The sequence below is a fragment of the Diaphorina citri genome, unplaced genomic scaffold (assembly GCF_000475195.1).
Source record: "Diaphorina citri unplaced genomic scaffold, Diaci psyllid genome assembly version 1.1 scaffold49, whole genome shotgun sequence".
Classification (NCBI taxonomy): Eukaryota; Metazoa; Arthropoda; class Insecta; order Hemiptera; family Psyllidae; genus Diaphorina; species Diaphorina citri.
In genome coordinates, this window is record NW_007377486.1 from 5230 (window position 1) to 28638 (window position 23409).

The following is a 23409-nucleotide window of genomic DNA, read 5'->3' on the forward strand; positions in this document are numbered from 1 at the left end:
TAAACTATACAACATGTGCTAACACTTTGCTCCAAACTGAATAATATTCGCCTCCGCTTGTTTTCAAAATAAATTCGCAATAATTCACGCAGAATACACAAAACGTAATAAATTAACATGTCTTGACTCAGATATTACGTGTAGTTTGCTCTTTGTCATTGAGAGTAGATTTTCCCCGACGGCCCTTTCATTGAAACTCTGATACCAAGGTGTTTTATTACGTTGAAATGCGAGTAGGTAAAAATAAGGTTATGTGTTGTGATTTTGAAGACTATAGCATGTAATAGTAGTCTAGCTGTTATTATTTAGAAAATCATAGTGATTAAGACATTGTGCCTCTTGTGTGGTCGATTTGTGCTGATGGTTGATGGATGGTATCCACACCATACATACGTGACCAAGTGTTTTATTACGTTGAAATGCGAGTAGGTAAAAATAAGGTTATGTGTTGTGATTTTGAAGACTAGCATGTAATAGTAGTCTAGCTGTTATTATTTATAAAATCATAGTGATTAAGACATTGTGCCTCTTGTGTGGTCGATTTGTGCTGATGGTTGATGGATGGTATCCACACCATACATACGTGATTGACATTGGTGATGGTGAGGTCTGAGGACAATATTATGGATTCCATTGAAGTTTTTCGTGACCAAAAATTGGTCAATAAGCGAAATAATGGACAACCTTTCCTAAGTCAACACTCAACAGTCAAGTGTTTTATTACGTTGAAATGCGAGTAGGTAAAAATAAGGTTATGTGTTGTGATTTTGAAGACTATAGCATGTAACAGTAGTCCAGCTGTTATTATTTAGAAAATCATAGTGATTAACACATTGTGCCTCTTGTGTGGTCGATTTGTGCTGATGGTTGATGGATGGTATCCACACCATACGTGATTGACATTGGTGGGTGATGGTGAGGTCTGAGGACAATATTATGGATTCCATTGAAGTTTTTCGTGACCAAAAATTGGTCAATAAGCGAAATAATGGACAACCTTTCCTAAGTCAACACTCAACAGTCCAAATGAAGCTTGAAGCTTGTCAAGTCGCAGCTTTTAGGTCCTAGTTTTGTAATTGAATACAAACGCATATCTTACCTTTGCCAAAGTGTGTTCGCTGCCAACCCCGGTGCATTGCTCCAACTCCAACACACGAAACTCCATGGTGAGGTCTGAGGTTATATTTTGTATAATATGGAAATAATAATAACAATTATGGATTCCATTGAAGTTTTTCGTGACCAAAAATTGGTCAATAAGCGAAATAATGGACAACCTTTCCTAAGTCAACACTCAACAGTCCAAATGAAGCTTGAAGCTTGGCAAGTCGCAGCTTTTAGATCCTAGTTTTGTTATTGAATACAAACGCATATCTTACCTTTGCCAAAGTGTGTTCGCTGCCAACCCCGGTGCATTGCTCCAACTCCAACACACGAAACTCCAGCAGTTCATTCTGATCATTGAGTTCCTGTAGCTGCTCCAATAGTTTGCCTTCCCTCTCCTTGCATGCCTCTAGTTGTTGAGATAATGAGGAGTTGATGGGATTGATCAGGATATTGGTCTTGGACTTCTGACTCAGGATGATTGAGTTCAGATAGCGCACCTTCTCCTCTAGGTGTTTGCGCGTGCGTTGCTCCTTGCGCAAGTTAGATTGTAGGATGAGATGTGCGCGTTGTAGTTCGAGATGTGCAGAACTGAGGAGAGTGTAGAGTGTCTCCACGCCGACACCCTGCAAATAGAAGAGAGGTAAGATTCAAACACAGGTAAGTTATTTTATATTTACTACCAGTACGATGGGCTGACCGCCATTGCACGTGGACTATAAGGAAAACCCCGCGTCTATATGTAAGTATGTACTTAGGTATAGGCACTATAGTCTGCTTGTCTGGTACAAAACTGCATCTCTAGCAGTCATCAGGCGGCATGAGTATTAAGCCTAAGCAATACCCAATAATGTAACGAGGAAAACAAAAACAGGAAAGTCTCGGTCGTCATGGTGGAACGCCAATACTAATTTAATGTCAATACCTTTCTACACGTCCACATACACACAAACACACCAGGTCTCTCGTAAAACATAATTATTCACCAATTATGATCAAGACTTAGATGGAGATCTGCGGGAATGTCCCTCCTAATCTGTGTGACAAAACTGTCTGAAGTAGAAACTTTGTTTGAGGAGTCAAAGGCAGTGTTCTAATCCCTAATAGATAAACAATAGTTACATATTGGTAGTTTTTGTGAAACGAAAGAGCATTATTGAGCATCCAAAAGTGCTCAATGAAATTGGCAATAATTATCCTCAACGTCTATAGTCTCATGTTAAAGTGTTCGTCAACCATTGAGCATGCTTCCAGACTGCATCGGAACAGTCTCCAAGCAAGCTCAAAGATTAACAAACAAAATAAAAAATAACGCGTTTCAACTTGATCTGATCAGAGCAGAAAAACATGTCAGGTCATAATGTGTTGGGTTGAAAGTAATAAAACTCAATGTCCGTGGATAAAACGCACAGACACACGGACAGACATGATGCTTGTAACAATGGGAGCATACATCACACTTCCACACCTAGTAATAACTAGTCAAATGTAACGAGAGTTCAATGCAGTGGTTCTAAAGAAATCCAAAGATTAGAGCAGAAATAGTTTTTGTTCACCTTGCAGCACACGGTTGTCCGGTCATCCATCCAGATACCCATCATCAACAACTTTGGTGAACTTCTGACAACTGATGCATTCAAAGTTCCATCGCTGCTAACATCAAGTTGATGTCTCTTCAGTGAAACCTTGGTTGTCCGGTCATCCATCCAGATACCCATCACCAACAACGTTACTCTACTTTGGTGATCTTCTGACAACTGATGCATTCAAAGTTCCATCGCTGCTAACATGAAGTTGATGTCTCTTCAGTAAAACCCTAATACTCATAATGTCGTATTCAATATGCATGTATCTCATAAAAAATAAAACCTATCGATCGAAAAAGTTGAAAACCAGAAGGAAAACACTTTCCAACATAGAGAGTGATTGTTTAATCGTTATTACCTATTATTATTTTAATGGACGATGAAATAGAAATACTCTTGAAAATGATTGACGGACAGGAGTGAAACAGAATCCGATTGGTTGAAATATGTAACACTATTGATTTCATCCAGACACCCATCACCAACAACGTTACTCTACTTTGGTGATCTTCTGACAACTGATGCATTCAAAGTTCCATCGCTGCTAACATCAAGTTGATGTCTCTTTAGTGAAACCTTAATACTCATTACTCATAATGTCGTATTCAATATGCATGTATCTCATAAAAACTAAAACCTATCGATTGAAAAAGTTGAAAATCAGAAGGAAAACACTTTCCAACATAGAGAGTGATTGTTTAATCGTTATTACCTATTATTATTTTAATAGACGATGAAATAGAAATACTCTTGAAAATGATTGACGGACAGAAGTGAAAGAGAATCCGATTGGTTGAAATATGTAACACTATTGATTGATGGAAATGGAAACGAACTAATGAGCCTAAAACAAATAACGCAGTCTGTACAGAACAGAAGCAGGAGATCCCATGAGATGGAAAGTAGACCGGTGTGAAGCAAGTTAAGTGATTAGGAGTTCAATTATTAGAAAGTAAAAATATGGAACACTTAACATATCTAGTAGTTAACTTGTTTGCTGATGAATTCATGGTGCTAGGGTGTATAGTTGTATACAGAGGCTTACTGAAGTACCAGAATGGCTGGTTATCTGTTACAAAGGTTTCAGATAAAGAACTGTCTGCTTCATTAGATCATTATTTTCCTTGTCTTTCCTCTGACCATTTAAAGATTTCTTCTGAACGTGTTAGATGCGTTTGAGATGCGTTGAGATGCGTTTCTAAGAGATCCTTGAAATTTTCCATCAACGTTTGTTTCCCCGACTTCTCCATGTTTCAGGCGTTTTCTGCAGCAGTTAAGAATAGAATAGAATAGAATATACCTTGTTTATACTACCAGCATAGGACTGAAAAGTCCCTTTACTCTCGCAGTCTAAACAAGGTCCTTTCCTCTGACCATTTAAAGATTTCTTCTGAACGTGTTAAAATTCTTTTAAGATGCGTTTCTGAGAGATCCTTGAATTTTTCCATCAAATAATCAAGACCCAATGGCAGAGGTCGTGGGACGATGTTCCTAACAACAAACTCAAGAGGATAAAACCGAAAATCGAGGAGTGGCCATCCAGCCAAAGGAGCACCAGGATGGAGGAGGTGGTGCTCACGAGGCTCAGGATTGGCCACACACGACTGACCCATAAATATTTGTTCACCCGTGAACCTCAACCTGTGTGCCAATGTGGGGAAACCCTCTCCATCCAACACAACACATCCTTGTCTGCCCCACACATGCCCACATCCGCTCCTCTTTGCCCTCACCTCCCTCCCTATCCGACGATGTAGAAGGGGTTGATGCTCTTTTCCTATACTTCAAAACCCTCAATCTATTCAATCTAATGTAACCTAGGGATATCAGCGTGAACGACCTACTGCCCGTAGAGTTTGTGGCGAGAGTTTCAGCCACATATTTTTGTAAAGATTTTGATTTAGTTTTCCCGAATAAAATTCAGTCGATATCAAGATTTCCACCATTATTATTATTATTATGGCACAAGAAACAAGAGTGTTTATTTGTTGAATTCACTCCGACAGGTATAACATATCCACATCAAATGTAAACAATACATCTAAGATGTGAATAATTAAAATCTTCTAAATGCCAAAAATTCAAGATCCTCTCCCACCTTAGGAATGTTCATGTTCACATCAAAGTTCTGATCGGATGAGTCAGAGAGAAATGGAATATTAAGCAGAGACATGGTTTGGATAGAATAAACAACAATGGTAAGATGATTGCGAATGTAAATCATGACCAGAATTCTGACAAGACAAGACAGTGGCGTCAATGAGCTATTGGGAGAGGCTGCTGGAATGAAGGGATGATACCAAATCCGAGATTGAAGAGATGAGAAATAACGCAATCTCTCCAATTTTAACTGGGAATAGGTGCTAGGATGGAATGAAGGGATGTGATCAAGGTATCACTCGGAGGTTGAAGAGATGGCAAAAACAGCAATGGCTCCAGTAGAAACTTTTGGGGTATTTGTAATATTTGTTTTATTGAAGATGAAAATTCTCTTCGGTGGGGCGTTCTCTACCATGCAACTCTTTGTGTTCTATTCTCATAAGGTGAAATTTTTACACAAAAGAAGATAATATTCTATGCTTCAACTTGGTTCGAACCCGCGCCCTCCTGTTTAGCTGGAGATTACCTTGAGCACTACGCCACCGAAATAAATTAATATGGTTATAAAATCTACAGGTATGGTACCTGCCCCTGTCAGTACCTCTCAAAATGGCGCCACTGAACTCAGGTTTACCTAATAATGACGTCATAAGACACTTATGATTCAGTGCCAAGTGCGGTGAAATATGAGAGGCGCTCCCCTATCTATGGGTCATGAGTTCAAGTCCCGAACGAGATGGAATATTTATCGATATTTGAAATAGGGTAAATGTACCATTTATTCGCCCACCTAAGGGTTTTTCCAGACAAAAACACTTATATCTCTGGTCCTAATTATTTTGGAATAGATTTATCGATGTTTGAAATATGAACACCGTACACCCCAGTAGGACTTGGTCACTTGGCTCACCAGAACTTACATTATTATTGCAAAATTGGTGCTGTGAGTAATACCTCCACAGGAAAGAATTAAAGAGACAAGATTGAAATGGTATGGACAATGTCCATTAATATGTTATCCCAAGAATGGAGGACCAAGGAATTCAAAGGTAACATTTGAGTATGGAGATGGAAGGAGTACAGAAGATTTGGGATCATCCGATTTGGGATTCTCGGACTCATCTGGTGTTCCTCCTAATTATATCATGTAGCAATGTACTGGACAATACTGGTACCTCTATACTATTTGAAATATGAACACCGTACACCCCAGTAGGACTTGGTCACTTGGCTCACCAGAACTTACATTATTATTGCAAAACGGTTGGTCCAGTGGTAACGCGCTTGCTTGCCATGCAGAAGGTCCCGGGTTCGAATCCCACCATCGACAAAAATTTGTACTCGTTTTTCGATTGCAAAAAAATTCAAGAGACAAGATTGAAATGGTATGGACAATGTCCATTAATATGTTATCCAAAGAATGGATGACCAAGGAATTCAAAGGTAACATTTGAGTATGGAGATGGAAGGAGTACAGAAGATCAATAATGATGTGGAAGAACATTTAGAAAAGAAATGAACCAAAATAATAATAGAAAAGAGGTAAGATTGAGAGATAGAACTTGCTGAAGAGGCTTTAACGTCGATATGTATAATGTAGGATAATTTATCGGGGGGATCTGACTTGAGTCCCGACGGTGATATCTGAGTTGCGTCCGTCCGATTTGGGTCCCATTTCTGAAATTTATCATCCGAGTTGCGTCCCTGAGCTACCTGAACTAGAACTCTGTACTTTATATACTTATCCTAGTTTGAAGGTATACATGTAGTACAGGGTAACAAAAAAATACTGTACGCAGCATGTTTTCAGCTTTCATCATGTAGGTACCTACAATGGATAACGTTAAAAATTCAACTGTAGGTACTTGTTCAGAAGTTACGTCAATGAAATGTTGCTATAAAATGAGCTGTCACAAATGAGCAGTGACCAGTGTTATTATAAGGTTAGGTTAAACGCAAAAAAGAGCTTTCACAATATGAGCAGTGACCAGTGTTATTATAGGGTTAGGTTAAATGCAAAAAGGAGCTTTACTGAGGAGAGTGTAGAGTGTCTCCACGCCGACACCCTGCAAATAGAAGAGAGGTAAGATTCAAACACAGGTAAGTTATTTTATATTTACTACCAGTACGATGGGCTGACCGCCATTGCACGTGGACTATAAGGAAAACCCCGCGTCTATATGTAAGTATGTACTTAGGTATAGGCACTATAGTCTGCTTGTCTGGTACAAAACTCCATCTCTAGCCGTCATCAGGCGGCATGAGTATTAAGCCTAAGCAATACCCAATAATGTAACAAGGAAAACAAAAACAGGAAAGTCTCGGTCGTCATGGTGGAACGCCAATACTAATTTAATGTCAATACCTTTCTACACGTCCATTGCACATGGACTATAAGGAAAACCCCGCGTCTATATCTAAGTATGTACTTAGGTATAGGCACTATAGTCTGCTTGTCTGGTACAAAACTGCATCTCTAGCAGTCATCAGGCGGCATGAGTATTAAGCCTAAGCAATACCCAATAATGTAACGAGGAAAACAAAAACAGGAAAGTCTCGGTCGTCATGGTGGAACGCCAATACTAATTTAATGTCAAAGTGATATTGAACTTGGTTGCTTCCTCAAAACGCGATATTTTCAATGAGTTATGCTTGAAAATATACTATCTCAAACTGTGATATTGAACTTGGTTGCTTCCTCAAAACGCGATATTTTCAATGAGTTATGCTTGAAAATATACTATCTCAAACTCCTATTTTCAGTTCGCATCAGTTATGAGGAGTTTTCAAAACTTACATTTTCAAGTTCGCAGTCTTGATTAGGAACAATGATTTGAGGAACAATGGGTTCTTCTGTGACGGAATCTGTGTCTACCCCAGAACTCTCCTGCTTACTGGAGGAAGACTGGGTGGGTGAGGGTAATATGAAAAGGCGAGTAAATTGTGTCGCCGAATGCAGCGTAAAACCCCCGTCTCCGTTACTAAAGTGATATTAACTGTTATGGTGTCCCTCTCATTGCGGCATTCGCGGCAATGAGGCCGTAGATCAGGCAGCTAAAGATCCCCTATCTATTATCCCCCGTATCTGCTAGTAAACCTACGAGTATGTCCACACATCACACCGAGTCGACGGTCATCGATCGATGTCAACTGAAACCATCCACACTGCCTCGACAACATAAATCCACCTCGTCGATCGACGGCTGCTATTGTACCTAAGTAGAATGAGTACCTACCTTTGACTCTCTGGTTAATCTTACCTTAGTCCAACTATTGATGACACTATTCCTATCTTCCATGACGCCATCTTCTGTTAAACTGTCATCCGGTAACCTCTGGAAAATACAAAACAAACAACATCGTTATTGACAGTGTATAAAAGTTTTCCAAATAAAATCGAATTTTGAATGATGGACTCAATTAGAATGTACCCAATGGATCACTACATTCTACAAACAACATCATTATTGACAGTGTATAAAAGTTTTCCAAATAAAATCGAATTTTGAATGATGGACTCAATTAGAATTAGAATGTACCCAATGCATCACTAAAGTTAAGCAACATTACGCGTGATTGGTAATTGGTAGTGTCCGTCAAAGCAATCGCGTGCTGTTTGTACCTATTTCCCGAAGTATTTCAGGGTGGGTGAGGGTAATATGAAAAAGCGAGTAAATTGTGTCGCCGAATGCAGCGTAAAGGTGGATTTCCACCAACGCGACCTCTGTCAAGTGTCCGTCAAAGCAATCGCGTGCTGTTTGTACCAATGTACCTATTTCCCGAAGTATTTCAGGGTGGGTGAGGGTAATATGAAAAGGCGAGTAAATTGTGTCGCCGAATGCAGTGTAAAACACCCCGTCTCCGTTACTAAAGTGATATTGAACTTGGTTGCTTCCTCAAAACGCGATATTTTCAATGAGTTATGCTTGAAAATACATTATCTCAAACTCATATTTTCAGTTCGCAGTTATGAGGAGTTTTCAAAACTTACATTTTCAAGTTCGCAGTCTTGGTTAGGAACAATGATTTGAGGAACAATGGGTTCTTCTGTGACGGAATCTGTGTCTACCCCAGAACTCTCCTGCTTACTGGAGGAAGACTGAACTTCAGACACTCCAGACAATGATGACAGGTCCCTGGGCATCTGGGGAACAAGAACAAAACAATTGATTATATTAACAAACTTGGTCAAATACTCACATGAGTTGGATTACGTTTAGTAGTCCTGGCCACTAACTCAGGCTCTACTAATACTAAAGCCTAAACCTGCCTCGGTGGTGTAGTGGTCAAGGCGCTCGACTGGTAAACAGGAGGGCGTGGGTTCAATCCCAGCCGAGGTATGGAATATTATCCTCAATATAATTTGAGAATTTGACCACAATAATAGTAGTAGTCTACTGCTGGAGTAAAGGGACTTTTCAGTCCTATGCGAGCAGTATAAATAAGCACCATTATTATTATTATTATGGCACAAGAAACAAGAGTGTTTATTTGTTGAATTCACTCCGACAGGTATAACATATCCACATCAAATGTAAACAATACATCTAAGATGTGAATAATTAAAATCTTCTAAATGCCAAATCTTCTGAGGATGTAAGTGATTATTATTATTATTTAAAGCAGAAGCAAATGAAAACTTGGTGCTCCTGATGGTCAAGTTGGTCAACCATGCTCAATGATGCTTAACTTCTTACGCAACAACAGCACGCATATCAGTGTGCATGAGAATCCCTTTGTTGTACCTCATGATGCGTAACCTGGTTCATCTATTAATTTCATATCAACATTGGCATTGGGATTTTCTTTACATGACAATAGATTAATCACAACTTTTGAAAGTTGGAGAATTCTATGATGGTCTATTGATTGTTTCAGAAAGCCTTTCATAACAATATTGCCTTGAAAGAATCAGCTGAAGACTTTTTGAACCTGAGATCTCTCTCAAAATAGTCCAAGTCTTGACTACTGACATCTTTTACTAAACACGGTATGCATACCTATTTCGCTTGATATAGCTTTATAGCGACATAGGTAATTCGCCAGTATCTTGACTACTGACATCTTTTACTAAACACGGTATGCATACCTATTTCGCTTGATATAGCTTCATAGCGACATAGGTAATTCGCCAGTGATCTTTTCCACCGGTGCGGTGTGGTTTCACCAAATCTCGTTAAACTTAGCTCAACTGTAGAGATCCTCTAGTCTAGGAAGTATCGGATGCACGCGGTGCGTTATGTTTACGTTGATTATTTCATTCATCTGATCATTATTCTTAGCAACTAGTTAGTTAACGTTTCTTTTGCATCTCCCTGTATATCAAGTGCCTATTCCGGTTGCACGCGGTGCGTTATGTTTAATGTTGATTATGTCATCCATCTGATCATTATTCTTAGCAACTAGTTAGTTAACGTTTCTTTTGCATCTCCCTGTATATCAAGTGCCTATTCCTCATTCATAATGTTGATGTTCATACTATCCATTAATCAATCTGCAATAAATTTGCCGCCGCGAGATGTTTTGCCTATAAATACACGACGTACTTCATGTGAAAGCAAAACAAGTTTGCTGCCATGCTGCTTTCCTCATTTATTTGGATATGCTTTTGAAGTTTCGGCGTTGTTCATTCAATTTTTTTTTTTTTTTTGTTTCGTTGTTTAGTGTTACGTTGCGTCTCGTTATTGTTTCTGTTTCATTATCTATTATTGCAAACAAGAGATCCCCGTATATGTTTCGTTGTTTAGTGTTACGTTGCGTCTCGTTATTGTTTCTGTTTCATTATCTATTATTGCAAACAAGAGATCCCCGTATATTTTTTTTTTTCGTTGTTTAGTGTTACGTTGCGTCTCGTTATTGTTTCTGTTTCATTATCTATTATTGCAAACAAGAGATCCCCGTATATGGGAGTCATTGTTAATAACATTCATTATGAGTATATTATGCCTTCCTGCTGGAGAACGTGGATTGAGTTTCATGTGGACCTTTCTAATCTTGGACATTGTATAACTTTGACATTATTGTGCATTATGTCAAATACCTATTGTTGGGTTGGGACTTTGGACTTTCGTAATTTAATTAGCTTCACTGTAATCACTGGACTAAACGATTAATACTCCCTTTAATGATTAATACTGTCGTAAAAATACATAATTTCCGTAGAGAAATGAGGTCTTTTCGAACAGTTAACATATCGATTTTTTTTTTAGAATCTATGAAAAATCACAGCCTTTGAGATAGGTATGCATTTGAAAATGTCAGATGACATGGCCATCAGAACTACTAAGTATATTAAATATGTAGATGTAAGATACCATCTATCATATCCACTATCATTGTCAACTAGAGAGAAAATAAATCGAACCAGAATCTCATACATGGGAGAAAATGGTTCGCACGGTACAATGTCAATTCAATATCTACATTTTACAAGCACCAAGATCATAGGCTTGATGTCCACTATAACTGTCTCCAATAACTCAGAACATACTTATTCGACATACTTAAAGTCAAACCAATTATGGAAAACAAAAAGACATCATATGCCGCTAGTAGAAACACATATTCATTATGTTATCCAGAATTCTATGATGGTCTATTGATTGTTTCAGAAAGCCTTTCATAACAGTATTCCCTTGAAAGAATCAGCTGAAGACTTTTTGGACCTGAGATCTCTCTCAAAATAGTCAAAATCTTGACTACTGACATCTTTTACTAAACACGGTATGCATACCTATTTCGCTTGATATAGCTTTATAGCGACATAGGTAATTCGCCAGTGATCTTTTCCACCGGTGCGGTGCGGTTTCACCAAATCTCGTTAAACTTAGCTCAACTGTAGAGATCCTCTGGGAAGTATCGGGTGCACGCGGTGCGTTATGTTTATGTTGATTATTTCATTCATCTGATCATTATTCTTAGCAACTAGTTAGTTAACGTTTCTTTTGCATCTCCCTGTATATCAAGTGCCTATTCCTCATTCATAATGTTGATGTTCATACTATCCATTAATCAATCTGCAATAAATTTGCCGCCGCGAGATGTTTTGCCTATAAATACACGACGTACTTCATGTGAAAGCAAAACAAGTTTGCTGCCATGCTGCTTTCCTCATTTATTTGGATATGCTTTTGAAGTTTCGGCGTTGTTCATTCAATTTTTTTTTTTTTTTTTGTTTCGTTGTTTAGTGTTACGTTGCGTCTCGTTATTGTTTCTGTTTCATTATCTATTATTGCAAACAAGAGATCCCCGTATATGGGAGTCATTGTTAATAACATTCATTATGAGTATATTATGCCTTCCTGCTGGAGAACGTGGATTGAGTTTCATGTGGACCTTTCTAATCTTGGACATTGTATAACTTTGACATTATTGTGCATTATGTCAAATACCTATTGTTGGGTTGGGACTTTGGACTTTCGTAATTTAATTAGCTTCACTGTAATCACTGGACTAAACGATTAATACTCCCTTTAATGATTAATACTGTCGTAAAAATACATAATTTCCGTAGAGAAATGAGGTCTTTTCGAACAGTTAACATATCGATTTTTTTTTTAGAATCTATGAAAAATCACAGCCTTTGAGATAGGTATGCATTTGAAAATGTCAGATGACATGGCCATCAGAACTACTAAGTATATTAAATATGTAGATGTAAGATACCATCTATCATATCCACTATCATTGTCAACTAGAGAGAAAATAAATCGAACCAGAATCTCATACATGGGAGAAAATGGTTCGCACGGTACAATGTCAATTCAATATCTACATTTTACAAGCACCAAGATCATAGGCTTGATGTCCACTATAACTGTCTCCAATAACTCAGAACATACTTATTCGACATACTTAAAGTCAAACCAATTATGGAAAACAAAAAGACATCATATGCCGCTAGTAGAAACACATATTCATTATGTTATCCGCCATAGTCATATCCTTTCATTTTCAATATATCAAATATTATAATAGTCATATTGTTTTTGTATCATTATCATCAGCATCAAAAGTGAAAGTCGTAACAAGTTCTATCGTGCCAGGTCTATCTAAGTTATCTGGTCTCGTATCTTTGTTGACTTATTGGCAACTTGTTCCTGTTAAGATTTATGTGCTCAAGTGTGAACGTGTTAAGGTGTGCATTATATGCAACAGCTGAGGTGTTAATGATGGAGGTGATTTCAAGACAAAGATCTCACAGGTCTACGTGAGTGCCTGGTTCTGTTGATAGCATACCATTACTAGGGTGACATGTCTCTTGTGAATAAAAACCATTGGTCTTCAAGAGTCTGAGCACACCCCGAAATATGATTGCCCATAATATGTACGACCGTCCATCTAGCTACACTTAGATATTAACCAAAAGACCAAGAAGCTCTTATACTCTCGAAGGTGTTCAGTGTACTGTGGGGACTTCATAGTTCCCTTTCCTTGATAAAGACGCCAGAGTAAATAAGCCGATGTCAAGAGCGATTAGAAAGGAATCTGCTTGCCTTGTTAAGCTCAGCTTAGACGCTATTAGAAAATCCACGTTTGTTGAAAGACATAAGCAAAGTATAGGTACGACTATTACACGTCATATTGTAGGACGTTGATGACGGAATCAAATGGAGACAATGAGTGACTGAAACCAAGTGTCAACTGAGACATAACATAACTAGTATGTGATCCTGAGATTCTTAGGAGCAAGAGAATGCAAAAGACATGGTCGCTTAATGTGTAAACAATGTTAGGTTTTAGATAAGATAGATAGACTTAGCTGAAGAATGTACCTATACCCACTGTATAGTGTTCCTTGTATTTTGAAGAATTCAAATTTGTAGATACCAGTAGTAGGAAGACATAAGTTGACACCTTCAGATTGCACTTATTACTCGTAGAACAAGGCGCCTAGACTATCACCTTTGTTACCTAACACAATCTCTCTAGGACAAAGTTAGCATCTTGCCAATAGAACAACTCTCACTAGCGCAGGACACTGCCCAAGGATTATAGAACTGGTAGGATTTGCCTGTGGTGTCGAGGAGAGGTTAGGACTTTGGATTGGGATTCATTTGAGATCTTCCTTGCATATAAATTAGTTCCTCGGTTAAGGAGGTTACTAACAACGTCCGCGTATTACGTTCCATATGTTTGATGAGGGTTTTTTGTTCGATGTTTGATCCCACAAGCAATAAGCTCTGCTGCTAGTGGTTTAGTGAACTTTAGAACTCACTTACGGGACCGCAAGGGCTCCATCGGGTACAAAATCTAAATCATTTTATTCGTTCAAAGGTTCAAGGAATCACACATAGACGTGGGTACTAACATTGTGCAACAAAACAATAAAGAAGTGCCAAATATGTTTGATGAGGGTTTTTTGTTCCATGTTTGATCCTACAAGCAATAAGCTCTGCTGCTAGAGGTTTAGTAAACTTTAGAACTCACTTACGGGACCGCAAGGGCTCCATCGGGTACAAATTCTAAATCATTTTATTTGTTCAAAGGTTCAAGGAATCACACATAGACGTGGGTACTAACATATTGTGCAACAAAACAATAAAGAAGTGCCAAATGCTATACTTTTGAAGCCTTATGTCCACAGTGGCAACAAATATTAGTCAAAATCAAACATCGGTGTAACGGAAGTCCAACTACAGTTATGTCTAAATAGTTTTGTGAGGTTCAGTGCCAAATGCTATACTTTTGAAGCCTTATATGTCAACAGTGGCAACAAATATTAGTCAAAATCAAACATCGGTGTAACGGAAGTCCAACTACAGTTATGTCTAAATAGTTTTGTGAGGTTCAGTGAGTCAAGTATTTCTTAGTTCCATTTATTAGTCCAGTAGAGTATAGGTAATTGAACTCTATCCATGATCAAATATAAGAACTAAATAATTAATTACCGATACTTTTTATGAGCAAGAGATTAACTGAATGTTTGCATGTTTCAAGTAGGTCTATTAATATTAAGCATTCTATTGGCGTTTACTAGTCATGGATTTTGACCAATTCACCATTCAGTAGTCTGGACATGTTTTCATTGAAAGTCATAAAATTATAAAACCACCTATGAATTCAAGCAAGGGGAGTACAACTGGTAATTATATAAGATCTGGCCTACGTTCTAAGAGACTTTTGCAAGTGTAAGCAATAATTCAAACAATCAGCCATACGAGCATATTGACCAAAGTGGGGTACGTTTGGTATTTGAAAATTTGGGGCTCCATTGAAAGTCATAAAATTATAAAACCACCTATGAATTCAAGCAAGGGGAGTACAACTGGTAATAATATAAGATCTGGCCTACGTTCTAAGAGACTGTTGCAAGTGTAAGCAATAATTCAAACAATCAGCCATACGAGCATATTGACCAAAGTGGGGTACGTTTGGTATTTGAAAATTTGGGGCTGCAATGCCCGCTGATTCCATAAACCATGTTTGACATTTCTCTCTATACAAATAACTCATATGGATAGGTTGATAATAGCAGGTGCCACTGCTACAGTTGGTAGTTAGGAACAACCACCTACATCAAGTCGATAGTTTCACGGTTATGTAAACACTGGCAGGCAGGCAGGCAGGCAGGCAGGTAGGTGCATACTCATATATTGAGGAGAAATTTCAATTAAAACACAAAACCCAGCACGGGTGCCTTCTGTACAAGATCTTGCATTAATTAAATTTACATTAAAAAAGACTCGTAGAAATTTGTTACCAGTTTGTATTTACCTCAAGGCTCAAGGGTCACAATACTCGTATGAGACAAAAACACAAGTAAAAGTTCGCCATGGCTCCATTCGCCAGGCTTAATTAGGATCAAGTCCTTGTTGAATTTCAAACAAAGTGTGTACTGCGTAGGCTGCAACGAGTATGTCTGAGATACTAATTACCTGTATGTAATATTGTGATCTGAGAATGTGGCAGGACAAATGGCTGTCAGCGTGCAGAATTACAACAGGATGTGGGACGGTAAGGAGTTAATTATGGATTAGTTCAAATGAAGTTATGAGATAGTTCTTCTGTAGGCTGCAACGAGTATGTCTGAGATACTAATTACCTGTATGTAATATTGTGATCTGAAAATGTGGCAGGACAAATAGCTGTCAGCGTGCAGAATTATAGCAGGATGTGGGACGGTAAGGAGTTAATTATGGATTAGTTCAAATGAAGTTATGAGATAGTTCTTCATTTGATTAGAGAGAATTTGAACTCCATTTGTGTCTCTACAAGAAGACAGGGTGAGTGGTCAACTTAGAAAGGGATGCATTTTGGACAGGTCTGTACATTGAAAGAAAATTTCAAGAGACGAGATTGAGATCCTTTTACTCTTGAGGAACTTTCCTCTATCTCTCTGAATGTTCTCAACAATGAAACAGAGAGCAATACCAATATTGAATATTCAAATCATTTTGTTCATAAGATAGGCGCGAAGAAAGAAACACAATACTTCCAGTTTAGTTTCAGTATATTAGGTGCCGATGCGGGGGCAACATGCAAGAGCACCGGATAGTAATCTCATCTCACCATTATGTTATCAATCCATTTCATGATAGCTTCAAGACACATCGGAACCATTGCCAAATCTATAAGGAGCTAATAACAAATACGTGGTAGGTGCTTGCTTTGTGTGAGGTAATGGCTTGTAGCTATTCCCAGTCTGGCATATTCTGTTCTCACTTTTGTTTTGGGTTGGGCAGCATTGCACGACTTTCAGATCTTATGTCATAAACTAATTGGCTCTGTCTGATGAATGAATTGCCAAAAACGGTTCTGGGTTATGAAACATATTGAAAGTGTAGTAGTAGCAGCAGACGTTCCTTCCTAGGTCCGTATTATTCTCTTTACAAAGCTTGCCTTTTCATCCTGTCTTCCTACAACATTTTCCTTGAAGTACATTGAAAGTGTAGTAGTAGCAGACGTTCCTTCCTAGGTCAGTATTATTCTCTATACAAAGCTTGCCTTTTCATCCTGTCTTGCTACAACATTTTCCTTGAAGTACGCAGATACTTGTCTGAAATTGGGAATGGGGATGGTTTCGAAATTTCAACCATCAGTTAGTGGTTGAGACTTCAAAATACGCGAAATTATTTACAATATTTACAATAATCATTATGGTAAACCCTAGTCACGACATTGTTGATAATAGAGGAATAAAGATAACCTTTTTCTTATAATGGGTAAAAGTGATCATAATTTTCTTCGGCCTCACATTAGGTCCAACTACTTTCTACTCATTATCAGTGGTGACTGTATTAAACATCCGAGTAGGAGAGAACGTTAATGATATAATTCACAAATGTGTATCATGAATTCATGATATCACACATCATAGATTGTCTCATCTGATTTATCGGTGAAGCAAGTGGGCGGGTTTAGAAATTTCTGCACCAAGTATTGTCCTGTATTAAACATCCGAGTAGGAGAGAACGTTAATGATATAATTCACAAATGTGTATCATGATATCACACATCATAGATTGTCTCATCTGATTTATCGGTGAAGCAAGTGGGCGGGTTTAGAAATTTCTGCACCAAGTATTGTCTTGCCTATAATTACGTTGGGTATTAATGAGATGTTAGATAGTGTGCTGGCAATCTTTAATTAATTAGACAGGTGGCGTGTGTGTGTTTTTATAATAGAAGATCCAACTTTATACAGGGCCACTAATGTGAATCTTGGCTGGACAACTTTTGAAAGTTGGAGAATTCTATGATGGTCTATTGATTGTTTTAGAAAGCCTTTCATAACAATATTGCCTTGAAAGAATCAGCTGAAGACTTTTTGGACCTGAGATCTCTCTCAAAATAGTCCAAATCTTGTCAGTGGTGATCTATTGAACTATCATCAGTCAGAGAAACCTCGAGGAGCCTCTATGGTTTATTGGTTTTATTTGCATTTTCAATATTTCATTACCCACAATAACGTTTCTGCAAACACTGAGTCTGAGGTATACTACAACTCAAGAGTTCAATAATTGAATTGACATCTTCACCTGAGTTAGATCATTAATATCATTATTGCCCTTTCCTGGATCAAATCAACCAACAGATCGGGATCCAAGCTATACTTACAATAAACTAATGTTGTGATTTATGTACATACATTTTCGATTATTACTTTAAAGTTTGAAGATCTTTTTGACCTGAACGTTGCAGAGGACTTGGGCGGACAGAAACGAATTTTCTCTAAAAATACATACGTAAAATTCCTGATCACCAAATACTGAAACCGAGTACGATTTCCAAGTAGGCAACGAAAACAATTGAAAGTATGAGCGTAATGTTAAAAGTAGGGTAGGGTATCTAACCCACATTATCAATATGTTCTGTATTGATTGATTGTGTTTGATATGATGGAGTGGATTGCTCTCATGCTTTCATCTTCTTTATCTTGATGATCATGAACTCCAACTTCAAGCTCTCTAAGATACTATTATTACTATTATTTCAGTGGACTATGATTGCTCTCATGCTTTCATCTTCTTTATCTTGATGATCATGAACTCCAACTTCAAGCTCTCTAAGATACTATTATTAGGTACTATTATTTCAATACGTGAGAGACATGAAAGCAAAATCTTCTTTGATCTTTCTACCGAGTGTGCGGGTCTCTCTTTTAAGTGTCTAGTATCAATAATAGAAGTTCCTAATATAATGAATCTTGTAGAGCTGATCCTAGTCCTACTGGAGGATAGATATGAGAATCTTATGAAGAGAGGTGTGGTCATTAATCAAGTAGTGAGATTTGTCATAATCAATCTATTCATGCTGATCATAGAGTACGCCAACGTATTGTAAGAGGTGAGAGTATAGAATTACCAAGTGTTTAATGATTCATGTGGAATATTGCGGACAACACTTGGTAGAGATGTGCTTTGTCCTTTGTGGTTTAGCTAGGGCGCACATTGAGCTGCGTTACACCAGTCAGGCAGCACAGCCACGCAGTGCAGTTTAGGAAAATTGGAACTGTGTGACACAGTTTACAGCGCACATTGATGAGCAGTCTCTCATCCTAATATGCATAATGAATCTTGTAGAGCTGATCCTAGTCCTACTGGAGGATAGATATGGGGATCTTATGAAGAGAGGTGTGGTCATTAATCAAGTGAGATTTGTCATAATCAATCTACTCATGCTGATCATAGAGTACGCCAACGTATTGTAAGAGGTAAGAGGTGAGAGTATAGAATTACCAAGTGTTTAATGATTCATGTGGAATATTGCGGACATCTCAGTGTAACCGGTGTGAAAACACTTGGTAGAGATGTGCTTTGTCCTTTGTGGTTTACCTACTGTTCTGCTGACCTAGATCTCTGAGTCCCTATAGGTTTTCATATTTTCCTTCGACAGAAAATGCACAAAAAAAATAGAGAGATGTTTTTAAAGACAACTTCAGTTGTAGGACGAGGTAGAAATCTACCCCACAAAAACACAAATGTGAAAAAAAGGCCAAGTCCCTATCCAAAAATGTCGGCCTATAAAAGTGGTGAGATCAGAAAATTAAGGCTGTTCTGCTGACCTAGATCTCTGAGTCCCTAGGTTTTAATATTTTCCTTCGACAGAAAATGCACAAAAAAAATAGAGAGATGTTTTTAAAGACAACTTCAGTTGTAGGACGAGGTAGAAATCTACCTCAAGTTATACTTACAATAAACTAATGTTGTGATTTATGTACATACATTTTCGATTATTACTTTAAAGTTTCAAGATCTTTTTGACCTGAACGTTGCAGAGGACTTGGGCGGACAGAAACGAATTTTCTCTAAAAATACATACCTACGTAAAATTCCTGATCACCAAGTACTGAAACCGAGTACGATTTCCAAGTAGGCAACGAAAACAATTGAAAGTAGGTATCAGCGTAATGTTAAAAGTAGGGTATCTAACCCACATTATCAATATGTTCTGTATTGATTGATTGTGTTTGATATGATGGAGTGGACTATGTACTGAAACCGAGTACGATTTCCAAGTAGGCAACGAAAACAATTGAAAGTATGAGCGTAATGTTAAAAGTAGGGTATCTAACCCACATTATCAATATGTTCTGTATTGATTGATTGTGTTTGATATGATGGAGTGGACTATGATTGCTCTCATGCTTTCATCTTCTTTATCTTGATGATCATGAACTCCAACTTCAAGCTCTCTAAGATACTATTATTACTATTATTTCAATACGTGAGAGACATGAAAGCAAAATCTTCTTTGATCTTTCTACCGAGTGTGCGGGTCTCTCTTTTAAGTGTCTAGGACATTATTGTGCATTATGTCAAATACCTATTGTTGGGTTGGGACTTTGGACTTTCGTAATTTAATTAGCTTCAATGTAATCACTGGACTAAACTATTAATACTGCCTTTATTGATTAATACTGTCGTAAAAATACATAATTTCCGTAGAGAAATGAGGTCTTTTCAAACAGTTAACATATCGATCTTTAATTAGCTTCACTGTAATCACTGGACTAAACGAATAATACTGCCTTTATTGATTAATACTGTCGTAAAAATACATAATTTCCGTAGAGAAATGAGGTCTTTTCAAACAGTTAACATATGAAATTTTTTTAGAATCTATGAAAAATCACAGCCTTTGAGATAGGTATGCATTTGAAAATGTCAGATGACATGGCCATCAGAACTACCAAGTATATTAAATATGTAGATGTAAGATACCATCTATCATATCCACTGTCATTGTCAACTAGAGAGAAAATAAATCGAACCGGAATCTCTTACATGGGAGAAAATGGTTTGTACGGTACAATGTCAATTCAATATCTACATTTTACAAGCACCAAGATCATAGGCTTGATGTTTGATGTCCACTATAACTGTCCCCAATAACGACATACTTAAAGTCAAACCACAATTATGGAAAATAAAAAGACATCATATGCCGCTAGTAGAAACACATATTCATTATGTTATCCGCCATAGTCATATCCTTTCATTTTCAATATATCAAATAGAATTTTTTTTAGAATCTATGAAAAATCACAGCCTTTGAGGTAGGTATGCATTTGAAAATGTCAGATGACATAGCCATCAGAACTACTAAGGATATTAAATATGTAGATGTAAGATACCATCTATCAATTCTATCATAATTATCCACTGTCATTGTCAACTAGAGAGAAAATAAATCGAAGCGGAATCACATACATGGGAGAAAATGGTTCGCACGGTACATTGTCAATTCAATATCTACATTTTACAAGCACCAAGATCATAGGCTTGATGTCCACTATAACTGTCTCCAATAACTCAGAACATATTCGACATACTTAAAGTCAAACCAATTATGGAAAACAAAAAGACATCATATGCCGCTAGTAGAAACACATATTCATTATGTTATCCCTCAGTCGTAAAATAAGCGATTTTCAAACCGTTCTTTCTACCCCTTCCGTTAAAGCTAGAACTTCGGAATTTTGCATAGGCATAATAAACATGTATAATTTAACATATGGTCCAAATTTCATGACAATGCGTGGAAATTTAACGGAGTTATGATAGGGGTAAAAATGCGCCGAAATGTTTCGTGTAATATATGATGCTAGTGATTGACGTTATCGGTCAGCAAGTTCACCTGACCAGACCTTAGCAAGATGAAGATTTCCTCGTAAAAAAATTTCTACTATCGGGGACGCCATGGTAATATTGATTCCAAGGCCAAGAGGCCAACCTATAATGCTGTCAGAACTTTACCAGATAAGATCTCTATGCTAAACCAATTCGCCCTGAAGATTCCGGAGGTAGAAACCAATTAGGTCCAAGTATCATCAAAACTCAGTACCCATGTGTGATAATGATAACATTGGTTTTGTGGTCATTTGATTGGGAATGAGGACCTCCCTGAGTATCTCAGAGTGGTGTGTCAATAGCTTAACCATGTCATCAGGACACCACACACACATAATATTCTAATTGGGTGATCTTCTAATTCAAATCCATCAGCTTCCTTGTGAACCGATTTGTTTGCAAATGAGGGAGAGGATAAAATTTTAACGAGTTGTGTGGAATCTGAAGATTGTACTAACGTGATCTAATTCAAATCCAGCTTCCTTGTGAACCGATTTGTTTGCAAATGAGGGAGAGGATAAAATTTTAACGAGTTGTGTGGAATCTGAAGATTGTACTAACGTGGGTGGCAGCTGACAGAATCAAGTAGTGGGATAATTTAAGTATTGAAGAGCGTTGGACCGTTGGAGATTACTTCTAGTTAAATCATGATTTCTTTCGATTTTTTCCTCGAACTTTTTCCAATTTCCATTTGAAGACAGGATTCCGGTTTATGCACAAAATGTAAGAGATTAAAAAGTTTAAGTATTGAAGAGCGTTGGAGATTACTTGAATTACTTCTAATGAAATCATTTCTTTCGATTTTTTCCTCGAACTTTTTCCAATTTCCATTTGAAGACAGGATTCCGGTTTATGCACAAAATGTAAGAGATTAACATTTCTTTCGATTTTTTCCTCGAACTTTTTCCAATTTCCATTTGAAGACAGGATTCCGGTTTATGCACAAAATGTAAGAGATTAAAAACTCTGCACACTTTGAGAAGATATATCTTCTACTTTGTTTCTGAAGTTGAACTGTTAAAGTTTAGTCGGCTATTCCCAACCCCAAATCTCCTGAAAGTGCTGGGGATTGATTTCTTTCGATTTTTTCCTCGAACTTTTTCCAATTTCCATTTGAAGACAGGATTTCGGTTTATGCATAAAATGTAAGAGATTAAAAACTCTGCACACTTTGAGAAGATACATATATCTTCTACTTTGTTTCTGAAGTTGAACTGTTAAAGTTTAGTCGGCTATTCCCAACCCCCAATCTCCTGAAAGTGCTGGGGATTTCGTTCATAAAATAAGGTGTTGCATATGTCGGCTCTGGGCATCATTTCAGACATATGATACAGAGTGTGTTAACTACTATGTGGAATCTGATACATGTGTACTTCTGGTAGATAAGTAGATATTAATGGCTGGGGATTTCGTTCATAAAATAAGGTGTTGCATATGTCGGCTCTGGGTATCATTTCAGACATATGATACAGAGTGTGTTAACTACTATGTGGAATCTGATACATGTGTACTTCTGGTAGATAAGTAGATATTAATGTCACATTCCCTCATCTTCTGGAGTTTAGAGTCTATAAAATTCCACTTTGATGAAAGTCGGCAAATACTAAGGCGGCAAACAAAGCTCCTCTAATCATGAATGAATGACCTGGCCTCTGCAATCTCCATATTGGCGCTTGAGAAACAAAACAGCCCAACAACCATTTTGCAAAGTTTTCAGAAATAAATATTGATTTTCTCCTTTTCTCGAAGTGTGAGATTCTAAAGCACGAGAGACCAACTTGATCAACAGTCTGACTTTTCTTATAAAATGTGATACTCATATACTTAGGCGGATAGCAAAAATTAAAAGTGCAGTCAGATTTGCAGAAATTTTTACTTTCTATTAGGTATTTCAAGTTCCGATCAGCTCGTACTGATTGCGTTAAACAAAAAGAGAATTGCTTCAGAAATCCTAATATGTAAATTTTTCATTTTCAAAATAATAATAATAATAATAATAATAATAATAATAATAATATAATAATAAAAAGTTGATAGGCGCTATC

At 37.4% G+C, this 23409-nt stretch overlaps 1 protein-coding gene across 3 annotated transcripts in view; it reads right to left on the reverse strand.

The window, feature by feature from the left end:
* Window positions 1–1322: 1322 nt before the first annotated feature.
* Window positions 1323–23409, reverse strand: part of LOC103515387 (janus kinase and microtubule-interacting protein 1-like) — a 118258-nt gene continuing 96171 nt past the window's right edge. For all 3 annotated transcript variants that reach the window (XM_026827992.1, XM_026827981.1, XM_017446697.2), the window contains 3 exons: window positions 8782–8934; window positions 8051–8125; window positions 1323–1730 (listed from right to left, as the gene is read on the reverse strand). In XM_026827992.1, the coding sequence (XP_026683793.1) occupies window positions 1338–1730; window positions 8051–8125; window positions 8782–8934 (621 nt within the window). In that variant the 3' untranslated portion in view covers window positions 1323–1337. The remainder of the gene's footprint in view (window positions 1731–8050; window positions 8126–8781; window positions 8935–23409) is intronic.